Source organism: Cyrtonyx montezumae, unplaced genomic scaffold (assembly GCF_038088225.1).
Source record: "Cyrtonyx montezumae isolate F1298 unplaced genomic scaffold, pur_monq_1.0 scaffold_10, whole genome shotgun sequence".
Lineage (NCBI taxonomy): Eukaryota > Metazoa > Chordata > Aves > Galliformes > Odontophoridae > Cyrtonyx > Cyrtonyx montezumae.
Genome location: NW_027071826.1, coordinates 8,601,106 through 8,619,326, shown reverse-complemented (window position 1 = coordinate 8,619,326; position 18,221 = coordinate 8,601,106). Strand labels below are relative to the sequence as shown.

Sequence of the window (18,221 nt, the reverse complement as noted above, 5' to 3'; positions counted from 1 at the left end):
AGCTGTAAGAGAGGCACCTGTTTATTACAGCAACGTGAAAAAGAAATTGAAACTTTCCAGATTTAGTTCAGCTTGAATTTTCTAGTGCTCTCAGCTTTGCATTATTCACTTGGATTTTTGAAATGGTTCAGCTTGTACTTTTGGTCACATTAAAGACATGGAAGGTAGGAGACCAGAGTTTCCTTTTCTTTGGGCATGGTATTACACCTACAGTGGATTATACCTGCAGTTCAGACATTTGGAAACTGAAACACTGAAACTGGAACAGTGTCAACAGAAGGGACAAAGCATGCCTTTGAAAACTAATTTAGTGAAAACCCCCAGGTGGAAACCAGCCTGAAAAATCTGGCTCTGGTTTTGTCCCACGGTTGTCCTGACACACCTAAGTAATATAAATGATCCCGTCTTGGGAGGGGGTGCACATTAGGAAGGAATGCTATGCATGTGTTTATCTCTAGCTTGGAAATAAAGTAGTCACTTTCTTATTATATTTGCAGGTGAAAGTGATGGTAAGGATTTGTCCCTCTCAAGGAGCACATGAAACATCCGAATCCATGTCCTTCCTAAAGGTAGATCCTCGAAAAAAGCAAATCACGCTTTATGATCCAGCGGCGAGCGGGCCTGCCAATGGAGGTCACAGAAGAGGCATTGTCGCTGTCCCTAAGATGTTTGCCTTCGATGCAGTTTTCCCCCAGGATGCTTCACAGGTACTCAAGTCACTTGCATAGATCTCCTGTCTTTTGCATTTGATTTGCCTTTAGAGTACTTTCTGTTTCTGGGGAATTTTATTTGCATCAGTGGCCTAATGCTTGGAAAAAAAACCCAACCCAACACAGTGGTAATTAATAGACAGACATTTTCAATTTAGCCAAGATATAAAATAAAGGGAGATGGATTTGCTGACTGAATTATCTTTGTGTGTTTTCTCCTGTTAGTAGAAGACACAGCCAATTTGAAGTTCACTTTTACATCCAGTTAGGTTTTAACCCATTTGACTTCACAAAGAATCTCCTTCCCCTCTGATTTCAGTGGGTAATTAGCATATACTTAATGTTAAGTGCTAAATGCTGTTGTTAGGAGAGGAGACTCAGCTAACCCCATGGTACCGCTATACTGAAGTAGTTAGGGAGCTTTTATTTTTTCATCACCTTTTCTAGTTTGCTTGTTGACCGATTGAGAAAGCTGTATTTCTAGAGTAGTAGGCCCCAGACATTAAATGTGATATGCAGATAGCATGGCTGGCATTTGATAGGACTGTGGGCTGCAGTATATTTGGTGAGGATTGTAATCAGGAACACCTGACATTTCCTTTTGAGTACAACCTGGGGTTCAGAATAAGTCCTAGAGTAGCTTTAAAGAGGGGAACAAATTAAGCAGAGTATGGAGACCAACTTTTCTTTCAGGGAGTTATTATTGAAGTTAGATTATGTTGAAAGAAAATCAAACAAAAAACAGTGTGATAAAGGTATATTACTGTTGAGAAAATGTGATGAGATGTAGCTCAGAATCCAACCCTTATATCTTTTCTTAGGACTTTATTATATTTTTGGATTCCAAAGTAGAGAGAGAAAAATTTCAATGAGGTTTAAGTTCTAGCTAGCTTTAAAGATTCTTATAACCTCCTGCACATATACATTCCTAAAACAGTGGTAACTATACCAGGAGTCTGGCATTAAGGTTCTGCATAAATCCAGACACTGTCTTTGTGCGGAGATTTGCAACCATGATGTCAACATTATTCTTGAACTGGAAATGGCTTTGTCTTACAGATACTGAAACTCCCATGGCCAGCCCTGCTGCAAGGTGGCTGATCACAGTCAGCTGCTGTGCAGGTTTTGGCACCAGCCCTGTGGATCACTGATTCCTGGTTTGGGCTAGGTACTTTCAGGTGCTTGTAGTGGACCTTTTGGATGGCCTGTTTATGGTGATTCTGGGTGACATTGGCCAGCCCATCCACTTCTGTGCAGGCATCATTCCTTGAGGCAAACTCACTGCCAAGAACCTGCAACGAGCTTTATTGTTTCACTGTAGTTACATATTTAAACCTCTCCCTGCCTCCTTTGCACCACACTGTTGCCATACCTAATACATCATTTTGTTGTATGTTTGAAGCCTTCACTGATGTGGATAAACAGGTTTTAGTACGCTCAGGTATTTTAGCAAGTTATTGATGATACTGTTTCCCCTAGAAAAGGAAAATGCGATGCTATGAAATCTTATTCAGGGATCTTAATGCGTTTTCTCCAGTATGAATGTCTTCTTAATTCCTGTGCGCACTCCTGAGTAGCTTAATTTCGGTGGAGTTGCTGCTGTTGCTGAATAGCCTTGGCTAAGCTATTATAGCAGCAGGAGGCCTGGTTGGATAGCATTCAGTTTGGTACATTAGTCATGGAATCAATATTCCAAGAAAATTGGTTTAATAGAATTGAAAACTATTTTAGGCTGTAGTAGCAGGATATATATATAAGATAGCATAGTTACTAAAATAATAGGACTGATGCCATAAAAACAGGGAGAATATAAAAATATTGAGTCATTTCATACAGAAGAGTAGTAAAAACCATAGCAGTATATACTCTTACTTATTTGTCTCCAATTTTTCTTTCAGGCGGAGGTATGCTCTGGAACAGTAGCAGAAGTAATCCAGTCTGTTGTGAATGGTGCAGATGGTTGCATATTTTGCTTTGGTCATGTCAAGCTTGGTGAGCTCCCAAATTCGTTACAGTTAATTACTATGTCAGTCTGGTAATTACATGCTGTCAGCTTCTGGAACAATAAACCTGGAGTATATGAATAGATTAGAATTTCTTTTTAATTAGCTTTGCAAACTTATCGTGGTTTATTCCTACACTGGGATTGTAAGTTTTAATTTGAAAAGGTAAAATGTAACATCAGATTAGCTTATTCAAGAGCAAGTTTATATATAGGAACATTGCGATGAAAACCAACAAATCAGAGATGTTTTTAAATTCTAATTTGCTGTAGGTCAGAGTTACAAAAGTGGCAAAATTAATTGAATAAATAGTAATGGATTAATAATTAAATACTTGGCATTTTTTGCTTCTGTTATTTCCTGTTATCTGTGCAGCAAGTGGCACTGCATATAATGTGCAACGGTGATGTGCAGAGAAACTGTCTTTTACAAGAAAGGTGAATTAAGTTCACGTTTGTCTTTTCATCCTAGGAAAATCTTTCACGATGATTGGGAAGGATAGTTCCACACAAAGCCTCGGTATCATCCCCTGTGCAATTTCTTGGCTCTTCAAATTAATCAATGAACGTAAAGAAAAAACTGGGACTCGTTTCTCTATTAGAGTATCTGCTGTGGAGATCAGTGGCAAAGATGAAAACCTTAAGGATTTGTTAGCTGAAGTAGCCACTGGCAGCCTTCAGGATGGCCAGTCTCCTGGGGTTTATCTAAGAGAAGATCCAATATGTGGAACCCAGGTATAACGGATATCACAACAGAGATTTTCTGATTCCGAGTATCCTTCACTTGTTATTTTCTTGTATCTGGCAGCATTTATGACAACTTTTAGGATGGTAAAATGTAATAATAATACTGCTTTGAATTTGCAAGTCGTGCTCCCATGATGTACATATTTGTTTCTTTTAGTTCTCAAGAGATTTAGCTAGTTCAGAAAGAAAAAAAATAAAAGCTCCTGTGCTAATTAGACATTTTATTGTTTGTATTCCAGCTTCAAAACCAAAGTGAGCTAAGGGCCCCAACAGCAGAGAAGGCTGCCTTTTTCCTTGATGCTGCAATTGCTGCCAGAAGTACCAGCAAACCTGAATGTGAGGAAGAAGATAGGAGGAATTCACACATGCTCTTTACTCTTCACATTTATCAGTATCGCATGGAGAAGAGTGGCAAAGGAGGAAGTATGAATCTTCACATAGTCTTTATTTTTAAACGACTTGGGTTTGGGTTAGTTTAACTGTAATTTGCAATAAACTTGAAAAAGTGAAGTGAACCCTCAAGCCATTTTACCTATAACTTCAGTAGCTGTGGCTAATATCTGGTTTCCTCACTATTAGTATTTAATTAGGTCATTAGCCTATGCTGTATTCGTTATTTTCTTCATTTGAATAAGTTTTGAATAACCAGTCTGGCTTGAACAAGCATGTGATATACAACTGTTTTCCCCTTTTTGTTTTAGTGTCTGGAGGGCGCAGCCGTTTGCATCTCATTGATCTAGGGAGCTGTGAAAAAGTGCTGAGCAAGAGCCGAGATGGAGGAGGCTCTCTGTGTTTGTCTCTCTCTGCCTTGGGCAATGTAATTTTGGCCTTAATTAATGGTGCTAAACACGTGCCATATAAGTAAGTCAATTATTGCATGCATTAGCTTAAATTTGTGGCTGGTGTTACCTGAACAATGAATTGCATAAACAGTTTACTCTTTGCCTGAGATGAAATTACAGGGCATTCTGTCTGAGAGGGATGTGTCTTCTTTTAAGATCACTTACAGATTAGATGCAGACGTGTTTATCTACCAACACGACATTCTGACTTAAGTGACCAGAAATTGTATGGATTTTGGCATATGCTTAATTTGGGTGAAATGTCTATGTTGAAGAGAGTTTGATTGTTGAAGAATGCAGAAGGAATGGCAGAGATCTTTTTTTTTTCCCTCTTTTTTTTTTTTCCCGTGTTTGGCATTCAGACCTATCTCAACTAGCTGAATGAAACTAGTGGACGCATCTTTCAAAATTTCATACAATTTTTTCTCCTTTTTCAAAATTTAGAAACTGTTTTGAAATTTCAACAAATACTATAATATTTGTAAAACACGGTCATCAAGGGGTTCTGTTTCACTGTACTATTTTGAGCGGTACTTTCTAACTTTTTTTCAAATAAAACAAAAAATAAAAAGCTAACAAAAAAAGGTGACCATTTTGCACATTTGTTTAGCAGAAGGGAACATTCAGGTGTATTGCTTTATGGAGTATGCTTGACAAAAATGTTATGTCAAACACGTCTGTGGGAAGCCCAGTCTAAAGACAGTATTCACAATGTACACACCCCTGCCAGAAGTTAGCCTTCTGCCCTCAAGTTTAATTTCTGCTTCTCTTTACAATTTCGTGTCTTCATTATCAGTCATGTCATTTTACTTAATTATCTAGTGCTATCTCAAACAGGTGTTCCTGCTTTCTATATTATGCTGAAAGTAGGCAGTCTCTTCAGCTACTTGCTAGGTTTGTGGATGGAGTACAGGATGGATGGGTTAGAGTAGGGAAGGGCACCTACTGCAGTTTCGTGAGCATAGATATGATAGTAATTCCTGTGCTTTGGGCCAGCTTAGAGTAGCGATAGGAAACTGTCTTCGAAGAGCCTTGGGTAGGTGTGCTGGAAACCTGTGGAGGACAGAATGTTATGTGCCTTGTCAGCTGTGCTCTGCATACCTAATGATTGGATCACCTTTTGAAAGAAAACCTTCGGAGAGAATTATAGCTTCCCATTTGCCAAGTCACAGCAAAGCAAGCAGAACAGAAACTAGGTTAGCTAGGGTGACACTAATAATATATTTCTGATATCTTATGTTATTTGCCTAGGAATTTCTTACCATTTCTGTTGACTTTTTCTTATCAAAATTATTTGCACATAGTTTACAAAGGTTAGATCCAGATGCAAAGTGTGCATGGATAAAAATAATGCAGTCATGAGCTGCTCGAGCAGTATGAGCTAAGTGTGGGATAACAATCATTTTACAGTTATGTTACATAACAAACAAAATGAATAATCATACATCAAAAAAGACATATTGTCAAAATGTTGGTATATTTGTATGTGTACAATTTGACACATTTTGTGTATAGGCAAATAATAGCAATAGTTTTTGATCGATACGTACCATTAATGCTTATATCCTTTGAGAATGAAAGAAAACTTGTGGTCTAAAAATCTGCAAAAAGATTTCGATTTCTTTAGACTGTATTAACATTCTCATTTGTTACACAGGGACAACAAGTTGACAATGTTGTTGAGGGAATCACTTGGGAACATCAACTGCAGAACTACTATGATTGCGCATATTTCTGACTCCCCAGCCAATTATGCAGAAACCCTCACCACCATTCAGCTTTCATCGCGAATCCACCGAATGAGAAAGAAGAAATCCAAGGTTGGTGCACAAACAAGCCACAATTAATTCATTTGAAAATGAGTTTTTCTAACCTCTTGGCGGGGGAATATGGGATTTCTCAGCCTTAAGAAGTAATACAAAATGCATAAAAGCTCAAGGGGGGAACTGGCAAATGACTTGGCACCAAGCCACCAGCCCGCCCCCGATCTTTAATCCTGAAATTCCTTTTCTTTTTGTTCCAAACACAAATCCTTTCTTTGCTTATATGGGGAACTATCTCGGGCTTCAATTTGTGTTAATTAAAAACCAATCAGAAAGAAACAGAAAACAGTTGAAGACAAAGGAAATGTATAATATTTAATGCAAAATGTAAAGGTGTGATTTGTAACTCCAGTAAAATTTTGTGTACCATGACCTTGCTATTAATTCATACTGAAATATTTTTCCACTAGATATAGTTGTGATAGTACACACAGAGTGCAGGGTATATGTCAAACCTGTTCTTTTTATCAATTGCATGCACATATGTATAAACGTATATCAATTCATCATAATAACTCTTCTGTTGTTGACCATTTGCAGTATGCATCCAGCTCATCTGGAGGAGAGAGTTCATGTGAAGAAGGACATGTCCGAAGACCGCCCCATCTTCGACCATTCCACCCACGAACTGTTGCCCTTGACCCTGACCTTCCTGTCCTGAGTATATCTAGTGATCCTGATTATTCTTCTAGCAGTGAACAGTCTTGTGATACTGTCATCTATGTTGGGCCCAATGGCACAGCTTTGTCTGATAGGGAATTGACAGATAATGAAGGTCCTCCGGAGTTTGTTCCCATAATCCCATCCTTGAACAAGAAGAGAAGTAAAGACAATTCTGCTAGCGGTAGGAGTTCTGACAAAGACCATTTTAAATGCAACACTTTTGCTGAACTGCAAGAAAGGTTAGAGTGCATTGATGGAAGTGAGGAACCTATCAAATACGCTTGTGGAGAGACCTCTGTTACATCCAATTGTAGTCCAGTGTCCGGTGGTACAGAAAACACACAGTCTAAACTGATAAAGGAAAAACTGTCTTCTCCTTCTATGGGATTTAAGAAACCAGTTCCACAAGAAACTGCATCTCCAAAAAAAGGACATAATCTTCCTTTCCAGGCTGTTGCACCAAGGTGTGGCAATGGTAATTGTCATGAAAAGAGCACACCTCACTTGAAAACAGAGCTTTCTGTGCCACAGAGCAGAGCTGACAGCAAAATAGCAGTACTAGAGGAGGAGAGAGAGACAATCACTGATTCCCTGCAGTTGTCGAGGTGTAGCCCTTCAAAGAATCCAGAGCAGAATAAAGTCACAGCTGAATGTGTCATTAAAGAAAAATCTTTGTATGTGAAGAGGCCCTTGCCAAGCCCAGCACCCCCACCTCCACAGCAGAAAGAGCAGGTGCTGAGTTCCAAAGCTCAGGCTTTGGAGCTGGACAATAGCAATGCAGTTCGGACTCCTCCTGTGGGAATGAGCAAGCAGATGGCAAACAAACCTGAGCAAAGCTCCATAGGAAGCACATTTCTGGTTGGTAGCAATGGCCAGAATCAGTCGGGTGCTATAGAGGTACACAGCTTCCGATCAGCGTTCAGAGGTAAATGTTTTGATCGAGATATACTAACCACTACAGTGACTTTACAGCAGCCCGTTGAGCTGAATGGAGAGGATGAGCTTGTTTTCACTGTGGTGGAAGAACTGTCCATCAGTGGGATTATGGATAATGGAAGACCTTCCAGTATCATTAGCTTTAACAGCGACTGCTCCCTTCAGGCTCTTGCATCGGGCTCAAGGCCAGTTAGTATTATCAGCAGCATAAACGATGAGTTTGATGCTTATACCTCACAGGAAACTTCTACTGGTGTAAATATTGATATTGTTGTGCCCTTTGCTAAGGATCCCTTTACCAGCAGCAGACGTTCCTCCATCAGTTCGTGGCTCAGTGAAGTCAGCATTTGTACAGTAGAGAGTGATGGAGCTCAGTCAAGTGACAGTTTTGTTGCTCAGACTTCTTACAGCTGTAATACATCTGAGGAACCTTTCAACTTGGATTCACCCAATTTATCTGTCCCTCTGAAAAGCGCTCTGAATGACAGTGGATTTTGCTTCTCTGAACTGGACAGCGAGAGCATGAGTTCTAGCAAGCTGTCCTCAGGATTTGGCAAAAGCCCTCAAACCTCTGAAACTACCAAAGCATCTCAGATTAAAAGTGCTTTTTGTGTCTCTGATCAGCCTGTAAAAATAAAATGTAATTCTCGCGATTCGCCTGTAATAGAAACAATACATTCTAGTCTTCCTAGGAAAACAAAAACTACCTCGTCTCCAATCCACAATAACACTGTCCTCAGCTATAAAGAGCTACAGAATCCACATGGTGTATTTGAAGATCCCTGGCTGTTGCGTACAGATAATCAGCTGGAAACAAAACACATGGATGCATTACTGTCTCCAAAATCTCATGCATTTGGTAGTGAGAAGCAGCCAGGAAAAGCTGCCCAGTATTTTGGCACATCATCTGGGCCAACAAAGTCACAAACTATGCTTGCCTGTTCGCAGAGGGTTGTGGATGGTTGTGAAATGGCCTGCAAGTCCTCCAGTGGAGCTGCAAAGAAGTCAGAAGCTGTGATGAAGATGCCACAGCTAAAGAGAGGGGCCACTACTTTGGGAGTGATGCCAGTATCGCATGTTAACAGTTCTTCGTCAGAGGCCATCACCAGAGGGAATTCGGATGCTCCTATGGCCACTGGCAGCTTGAAATCTTCACTGGGAAAGAAGAGCATGCCACAGAAGTCAAGTATGTTGCCTAGGCCAGGCGGGCCAATGCCTCCAACACCTCCTGTGCGCAAATCAAGCCTGGAACAGAAACCTGTTGCTCTGGGAAATGGTGGGGGAAAAGCCTCCAGCCTAGAGTTTGCCAGAGCTTCCACACCAAAGTCTGAAGATGAAGTGGATTTGCGGTTGAAAGCTGGGTCTTATTTCAGTGAAAGTGCTGGCAGTAGAATGAACCTGAAAGGTGATCACTCTTTGCCTAAGATGACATCAAGCTTGAAGGCGAAGGCGTCAAAGAGTGAAGCCGTTCACCGCTATGGGAGCCACATGTCCCTGGAGAGATGTGACAGCCTGACGTCTGTCGGATCCAAAGCAAACATGGTGAGGGAAAATGGGAGCGCTGGTAACATCCGGGCAGGACGCTCTGTCCCTAGGCTGGGTGTCCCCCCTGTTGCCTCTGGTGGAGCTTTGCCACTGTCCTTCAACACCCCTGTGCCTGGTAAAAACAGCCAGCCAAAACCCACGGCTAACCAGAAGGTCCAAGCCAGTGGGAATAAAAACCGTGGCCTCTCTGCCAGTGGGTCAAAGTCTCTCAGTTCCTCTGTGAAGTCCCTGGCACAGCCGGTGGGGAAGAGCTCTGGTGTGGCCCCTGGTGGAAAGGCTGCACCCCGCTCCGTGCAGCCTGTCGGTGGCAAACCTGGCCGAGGGACCATCATGGGGACCAAGCAGGCCATGAGGGCAGCCAACAGCCGTGTGAACGAGCTGGTGTCTGGTGGCTCTGCCAAGGTGGGCCATTTCAGAGGCTCTACCGACTCTGACAGCGGCAATGACAGCGGCATTAATCTCAGTGATGAGAAGTCGCCAATCCCAGTGCTGCCATCTCCTTACAGCAAGATAACAGCTCCCCGGAGGCCTCAGCGGTACAGCAGTGGGCATGGTAGTGACAACAGCAGTGTCCTAAGTGGGGAACTGCCGCCGGCCATGGGGAGGACAGCTCTGTTTTACCACAGCGGTGGCAGCAGTGGCTATGAGAGTATGATTCGGGACAGCGAGGCCACTGGCAGTGCCTCTTCCGCGCACGACTCCATGAGTGAAAGCGGGATGTCCTCTCCAGGCCGCATGAGGAGCCTCAAGTCCCCCAAGAAACGATCAACAGGTAAGGAGTAAAAGGAAAAAGGGGGTCAGGCCCCCAGCGTACTGCTGTGTCCTGGAGGGTGCAGAATTTTCATAGCACCTCCGACAGAAGAGGGTTGGGGCTGCTGCATGCGCTTGCGTGTGCACGTGTATCACTGTGACAGCAGCTACTTGTCATTTATTTCACTTCAAAGCTGCAGGTGTGACACAGGTGCTGAGGCAGAGAGGGCAGGAGAAGGTGCTGGGTGCCCTGGGGGCTGGCAGCCTTCTCTGCAAGGGAGGGAGGCAGCAGGTGGCTGCCAGCAGATGGAGGACCTTCCTTCCTCAGCAGGGTCAGCAGCAAGCACAGAGCCAGCACGGCCCAGATTAGGAGGGTGTTACAAATGGATTGTGAGGAGTGAAGATATCGAAAGCATTTTTGTGAGGATGAAGAGAGTGTTTTTGTGCAGGTTGAGGAAGGAGGGCATGAGGGGGGTAGTGAGGAGACGAGGAGCTCTGCTGAAGGGGAATTTCAGTGGGGTGGGCTGAGACTTCTGTTTGGAAACAAGGGAATAGGTCTGGAGTGAAGAACAGCATTTGTGAATTAATGAAGATTGCTGGACGTGCATTAGATTATCCGAAGGTAAGGCCTGCAGGCAGAGCAAGGAGAGTGCATTAATACTGCCAGCTAACCGCAAAATTACTGCGTTGCACTGTAGAAGAGGTTTCATGAGAAATGTTTACAGTGTACTTGTGGATTCTAAAAAGAATAGCAAACCAGTGTGGAAGTTGCTCGGAAGCGATAGGCTGTCTTTCACATGCTGTGCCAAGGCAGATGCACTAGAAGGCACCATGCAGAGGTGGGTGTATCAGTGCCAGGTCCCCTTTTCTGCTCTCCAGTGCCTTTCCTTGTTGCTCTTGCAGGTGGTGCTCGCCTGAGTGTTCCTGGTTGTAGTCAGCTTCAAAATCAGGCTAGTGTGACTGCTGTTACAGTAGTCATTTTTATCAAGCTAGCTTGAAGACCTGTATCATAAAGAACTGGTGACAATCAGTGCCTTGTAGCTAAAGACCAAGATGCTCATTCAGTAGTCTAAAGTTACTGACCGGTAGCAATATAGTAGGGAGGGATGTCAGCAATGTGCTGAATCTTGAGTTTTTGTTTGTCAAGGGATACTTTTTGCAATCAGTATAGACACTCATGATGCACAATTCTGGCAGTAAAATCAAATGAGTTAAAGTGTTTTGGGTCTCATGGTGCTTTCTGGTCAAAGAAACTGGGTTGATTCAGTGGGTGATAAATCAGTTTGGAAACAGTGCAGCATTTGCTGCAGCTCTCTTTCTGTAGCATATCAACCTCTTAAACCTTTCCTACAAATCAATATTAGCAGCTGTATAAGTTGTGCACATATTGAGAAGGCATTACCCGATGATGGATTTCTATTTGTTTTTGCCCCAGGAAATGCTTATAATGTCTTTAAAAATGACAAACTATTTATTTTTCCAATTGAAATTGCTCTATATCAGTAAATTATTTTTGGAGTGCTTTAGACTTTGAGACCATAATGTATTTTATATGTGAAATGAGGTTTCCTGGGAACTTTGTGAAATATTTCTTAGACAGATGTTTGATGCAGTCTCATTGCCCTAAAATATATTGTAATCTTTGAAAAGTGTTAGAGGTTCTTGATGTTTACATTGCTTCAAACTGCTGTAGTCACGCAGTCTCTGGATTTATGGAACCTCTGGAAGGGAAACCCATCTTGTAGACAGAACCTACTCTCTTAGGTGTCACTAGAAATCTTGTTCCCTCATCCTTTAACTGTCTGTGGAGAAATGCCATTGACCTTGACTGGTTCAGTGGAAGGATATGATGTTTGTGTGCTTAGCATATGTGTTTTACTACTTCTGTTTAGTGTCCTCTTCAGAGACACCAGCTGTCACCAGTGTAGTTACAAGATCAAAGTTACGATGGGTGTTTTCAGTGGGCAAATAGTGGTCATTCAGGCTAAATAAATTGAGCATGAAAGAATGATGAACAAGTGCTGGAGAAGTAGAATCGAGTCTTAGCCTTTCCGAAAATATTCCCTTTGTTATTGTTGTTAGAAATCAGCAAAGGTGCAATTAAGAGTGAGGGATGTTTTTCTTAAGAACATGTAAACCAAGTAACTCATCAGGTATCTATGGAGGTGTGTTGGCCTCTAAGGGTTATGTCTGCATTCCATCTGGAATTTTGTGGCAGGGCTCAACTGACAGCCTTAACTTGAATTTCTCCTGTAGAAGTCTTGAGGACAGTAGATACCCTGGGTCACTTTTCTCTGAGCAGTACTGCCTTGTCTGTTTGATACGCAAGAAGACCAAAAGTAATAAAACTCAACTCTGAGAGTAGGCTTTCAATAAAAGGGGGGAGATTTGTCAGCAATTAATTTACTGCCACCACTCAGCCAAAGTTGCTTGTACTTACTGCTAATGTGTGACATTTCAGCTTGTTTCTGGTGGCCTTCAGCCCTTCCATTTACCTAGGGACTGGACTACAGCCTTGTTTTAACATTGTCTGACTAGGCCTCTGTAGGTACTCACTCATGATGTGTGTAATGTTAACTTCTGCCTTAGAATGAAGAGAGAAACTTAGGACTGTGAAAAGTGCTGGACACCAAAGTGTCAGCTCTTGTATTCAGAAGTACTAGCATTTTTGAAGTACATGAGTCAGTTTCTGCCGTAGGAACCTTGTCCTGGGAATTGAATCATTGTGGTGGTTTGCTCTTTATTTGTGGAAAAACAAATCCCTCCTGTTGAGGAATTCTCATTGAGGAATTTGTGAGGTTTGTCATACTCTGATCCAAGTTAGTGTAAATGGGCAGTGATAGGCATAGCAGTGACAAGTTACACCTTGATTGATTGCTGCCTTCCAAAGTGCCAAACATCTTGTAATCCCACTGTGTCACCAAAACTGCCGATATTTAATTCCTTTAAGTACTCGTAGTTGTTCTGGAGGGGGCTGTTTGCTCTTTCCAAAGAAGTAATAGAATTAAAGGGATCTTAGCCTTGCTTGGCTTTAACTGGAGGAGGAGGAGATATTCAGACTTATTATCAGTATTGGTTTGAAATTATTCTCTATCTCATTTCCATTACAAGGTAATGAATACCATTGAAACCCACCAAAGAGAAAGGAATCCAGGAAAAATATTTTTCCAAGGAGAGAATAAACAACCAGTGCTCAGGCATCTGCTTTGGGAATGGAACTGCTGTTACTCCCATTGACAAACCAACAGGAACATATTTTGTCAAGGCAGTAACTCAGTCAGCAGCCTGAGGGGATTTACTAAAAGGAAAAGATCAAGAAAAGCATTTCTTCCTAAGTTTCCAGAGAACCTAGATCTTTAATTTGCTGCAGTAATGTTCTAGTCTGTTAGTCCCCTTGGAATCTGAGGATCACTTGTCTTTGTTATTATAGGTCTGCAGCGTCGTAGACTGATTCCTGCTCCGATGCCAGATGCTGCCTCTCTAGGAAGAAAACCCAGTGTCACTGGCCAATGGGTTGATCTACCACCTTTGCCAGGCACTTTAAAAGAGCCATTTGAAATTAAAGTTTATGAGATTGATGATGTGGAACGATTACACCGACACAGACAAGAGGAAACAGAGGTCAGCACATATTTTACAGCAACTGTAGACAACTTAAATTACAGTACACAGGCAGAATCCTTGCTTGAATGCTGGAACAGCATTTGAGAAATTGATAGTAATTAAAGCACTATAATTATTAATTTTACAATTCATATGTTGAGGTACTCTTAACACAGAAAATGTGATTACTATCTAAAATTAATTGTGTTTAACATGACTGATGATGTAAATGAAAGTTACCAATGAATACATTATGAGAAAACTTCATAATCTTAGCCTAGCTGATGAAACCTTACAGCTTTCCTCAACTGTAGGGTCATTAACTTTTTATGTAAATGACAGGATTCTATTAAATCAGGGATACACTGAGTTTAATTTACTTGTAATTGGAGAACACTTCACCTAATTCTATTTTGGATACCAGAAAACTGTATTCTTCTGATGCCTTTTTCCCATTTCTTTCGTAATAGCCTTTCCAGGATGTTGAGAAGGTAGGACTACTTTTAAGAAAATAAGAACTCACATTTCTTAGGATTAAATATAACTCCTTCATTATTTTATTAGGCTGTGTTTATTTCTATTTGCACTACTAAAAAAAATCCTCTACAAACAGTAGTAATTTCAGAATGTATTGGAGGTCTTTGCAAGTAGAGAGAAGTGCAACAAGTGCTTGAGTGATGTAGCATGCTATTTCTCTAGACTGGAATCCATTAATGTGAATTTCAAATAATAAATAATAATAGTAAAAACGAAATAAAAAAATCAACCAAAGAAAACAACTCATCTGCTAACTCTAATAAGTAGTGAACTGGGAGCAATTTGTGTCCAAATGTCAGAGGTCAGCTCATGGCAGGCAAATTAATGATATGTTTTTTCTGTGTCTTAAAAGGGTCTGATGTATTTCCATACCAAGTTGAAGATTCTAGAGAGGCGGCAGCAGCGAATCAGAGAAGTGAAGGCAAAGCATGAGTTTTTGAAGGAAGAGCTGGAAGAGACAAAGTGCAGGTTGATGATGGATCCAAATAAATGGAAAGAAGACTGTGAGTATTTTTGCAAAATAGTAATATGATGGGTATGTAACAGGTTTTCAGCATGTGAGCAGTCTGTCTGGCAAAGTTAAGCACTTGCTAAGATATTTGCTGAAATGGGCCCTAAGTGCTCTGTGAGACCATTAGCATTTCTGTGATACAGGATTTTGTTCAGTGATGAATAGTACCAGAAATGGAAGAAACAAACAATAGAAACTTGCTGTGATTCTTCTTAATATTAAATATTCCTATAATCTTTATTGATCTTCTTTCCGAAGAAGGAAATGTATTTTCAAATTCACGTTACAAGTGGGAAACTGAGGGATGAGATTTGTTTGCAGACTGAGTGATGTGAGTTTCAAGGTGAACTGTGTGATAGTGAAACTATTTCTCAGTTGAAGTAAAATTGTCCATTGATTTTTTTTTTTACCTTGTGATAGAATAATATACATTTTTTTCTGAGCTTGTTATCTTAATATGCTTTTTTTTTGGTGTCTGATAGTTGAAGTGGACCCTGATCTCGATAAGGAGTCACAGGAGTACCTGGAGGCACTGGAACAAGTGACAGAGGAACTAGAGCAGTGTGTAAATCTGTGCAAGTCGCATATCATGATAGTGACGTGTTTTGATATTGGAATAACAGATGCACAAGATGGAGTAAGGGAAGTGGAAGTTTGAAGAGAGGTTTTTCAAGGGATTGAAGGAAGTGAAGCTGGATTGTCCGACATGAAGAAGTAAAGAGATTAAGCAGCTGGGAAGTGAAGGAAAAAAAGCGAAGATTAAAAAGCAGCAATGAATGTTGTAGGAGAAAGAAACGGCTGAGGGATGGGAATGTTCATAAATCATTTGGTGCCTCAACGTGACCTGAACTGTACAAAGATAAAAGTAGGAACAAGTATTGCTTCTACCAGGGGAAGTGAAGAAATTTAGTACAAACCAAGACATTAAAAAAAAAAAAAATCAAACAAGCATACAGTGGAAGTGCCTTTAAAGTTCATTTGATTTTCATTTTTGTATTTGGTGCTAGAATTAAAGCCAGCAAACCTAAGCAGACCACAAAATGTATTCCTACGAAGTATTTTATACTGTATAGTGTATTTATGACTATATGTAAAAAAACAAACAACATTGTAGCAAAAGCAATAAGTAAATTATGTTTTCATACCTGAACTTGCCTTCTTGTTTCATAGAAAAGCTGTTTTATGTAGCAGAATTAAAATTGTATTATAATTGTTTTCTTGGTTAGGGTTCAAGATATTTTTATGAACATTTATCTATTGAAAAGGTGTATTATGGCATTTTGAAATGATTGTTTTACCTTCAGGTTTTGTATTATTACTTTTTTCAGATCAAAATAAATGTTTGTTTTCCATTTTATATATTCATATATAGATATATATTAACTGCTTACCTACTTCCTTGGTTAACAACCTTACTTTTCACTGACTTGGTCTTTTTGGAGTCGTTAACTTAATGTGAGGAAGTCTACAAAGGGCACTGTGGTTTGTTTTTGGTTTTCTTTTTTCCTCTCCGACTGCAGGAAATGAGAATTATGTTTATTACCAAAACCATAAAACAAACAAAAAAAAAAAGCAAAAACTTTTTGTAAATGTTAAGTTAGGTCCATATTTTTATATAGTTTTGACTATAAATATAGCATTTGCATTTTGAACTTTTAAGACAAATAGTATATCTTTTTACAGTTTTTCTAAGGAAGGCAAACCCTCAGGATCAAGTTTATACATGCTGCATGAGATTTGTGCTTTTTTGAAGGAGGCCACTTAGGTGTGGAAACTATTGATAAATTGTTGCCAAACAAATACTTTTGAAAAGGTTTAATAGTGTATGTAATACCACATTTCATAATGAATCATATTTTCTGATCATTTTCCTTTTTATGGTTTTTTCAAATCCTTTGTACAAATATGTATTATAACAGCTTGCTTCGGTTTTTATCTGTGAATAAAAGATACATCTATTGTTACGATTTCTCCTTGCTATGTGTGTGATATTGATGTTGGGAGAGAGAGGATGGCCTGTGGTGCATGGGACTAATGTATTATTTTATTTCCTTGCCCAAGAGAATGAACTGGTAAGAGAGTCTTGACATTAGTCATCATAAACTCATCATAAACCAGTCAGAAAAGAGACAAAACACCAAAGGGTAAAATAAATAGTGATGATAATACTGTTAGCACTTCACAGTTTACAGAACAAAGACCTGCGACTCAGATAACTTATTTCTTTTGATGAGACAAAGCAATTAAAAACGAGTCTACAAACACATGAAAACTTTGGGAACTGGAATTGAGCCCTGAGCCCCTTTGGGCCATCACTGCAAACCACTACCCTCCTTTCTGACACTGCTGCATTTGCTGTCTGGTTGGGCAGTAGCTGTGCCTGGTCCTTATCCCCCCACTGATACCAGCTGTAGTAGCTCAAAGTGGATTTAATGTGAAGGTAATGTTCCTAATGACACCATCTTGAGTATTTTCTATCTATTTGGCCAAACAACCTGTAATGTGTAGCATTTTCCCCTCTCTCCTTCACTCTCTTTTCATAGCACTTAGAGCAAAGCATCCAAGCACCACATTGTTCGACACTCAGAAGAGTTCTGCTGGTGGGAGAGGTAAATGCTTTCTCATTATGCAACTGGAGGAAATGGACAGTTAGAGCATGAGTCTGATGCTTAAAATACCTTTACGATTTTGGATAAGTTGCAAAGGATGCCCTACTCTTATCAGTGTCTTTATGGTTTATCCCTGGAAAAAGCTGCACTGTGTTTGCATACTGGAATGTGTCATTCCGTTGGGTTTTATGCAAGGGAATGTGACATAGAATTTCTGGAGGATCTCCTTGGTGATATCCTTGAATATCAGATATATTTATTAAGCTGAACACTTCTGTGTGTGTGTGCAGAGTTACACAGTTCTTTCAAACACAGAATTGGAATCAAGCTGTGATCAGTGTACTGTGGATTTTCTGAAACATGGCCATTGCATACATATCAGATGCATTTACCCTCTGGATGGTGGCACAAAACAAGGCTGAGTTGTAAAATAAGGTGAGGCATTGATGGGTGAAGTAGCAAACATTTACTTATGCAAATTGTGTCATTTTCTGCTAGTTGTGGACAGTGAGGTGTCTTTTGTACCAAAGTCCTCAGATCCTGTTATAGTCCCTTCTTTCTGGCTACTTTTGCAGTCCTGTCCAGTTACGATTCATTCTTTATGATTATTTTGCAAAAGCCTTAATTTTAAAAGGTTACAAATGAGAGTTGCAAAAAGAAGTTGGGTGCTTTATTTCATCAAGTTTATTTTGAGGTTTAATGGTCTAAGAGAGCCATTAAAAAGAGCTTAAGGGAATGAACTTGTTGATTTTGTTACAGTATCAAATAAAACCATAGAATCCCAATGGTGCTGGAGATCTCTATGAATTACTCTTGGCAAACCTCAGTCACATCTGAGTGCTTTCTCTTTTGGTTTCAGATCTTCCTATGAAATTCCTCAGCTTCTCCTTCCACAGGGAAGCTTTTCCCAGTCCCTTCATGGCCCAGTCTACCAAGCAGCTCA

General features: G+C 40.3%; 1 protein-coding gene across 1 annotated transcript in view; it reads left to right on the top strand.

Moving 5' to 3' along the window:
- The window catches only part of KIF26A (kinesin family member 26A), a 94,784-nt gene extending 78,160 nt beyond the window's left edge, over nt 1-16,624 (top strand). Inside the window, exons 6-15 of the mRNA XM_065749518.1 lie at nt 498-707; nt 2,609-2,702; nt 3,185-3,447; nt 3,699-3,882; nt 4,161-4,320; nt 5,959-6,121; nt 6,665-10,040; nt 13,449-13,639; nt 14,511-14,661; nt 15,152-16,624. Coding sequence (XP_065605590.1) covers nt 498-707; nt 2,609-2,702; nt 3,185-3,447; nt 3,699-3,882; nt 4,161-4,320; nt 5,959-6,121; nt 6,665-10,040; nt 13,449-13,639; nt 14,511-14,661; nt 15,152-15,327 — 4,968 coding nt within the window. The 3' untranslated portion in view covers nt 15,328-16,624. The remainder of the gene's footprint in view (nt 1-497; nt 708-2,608; nt 2,703-3,184; nt 3,448-3,698; nt 3,883-4,160; nt 4,321-5,958; nt 6,122-6,664; nt 10,041-13,448; nt 13,640-14,510; nt 14,662-15,151) is intronic.
- Nucleotides 16,625-18,221: the final 1,597 nt, after the last annotated feature.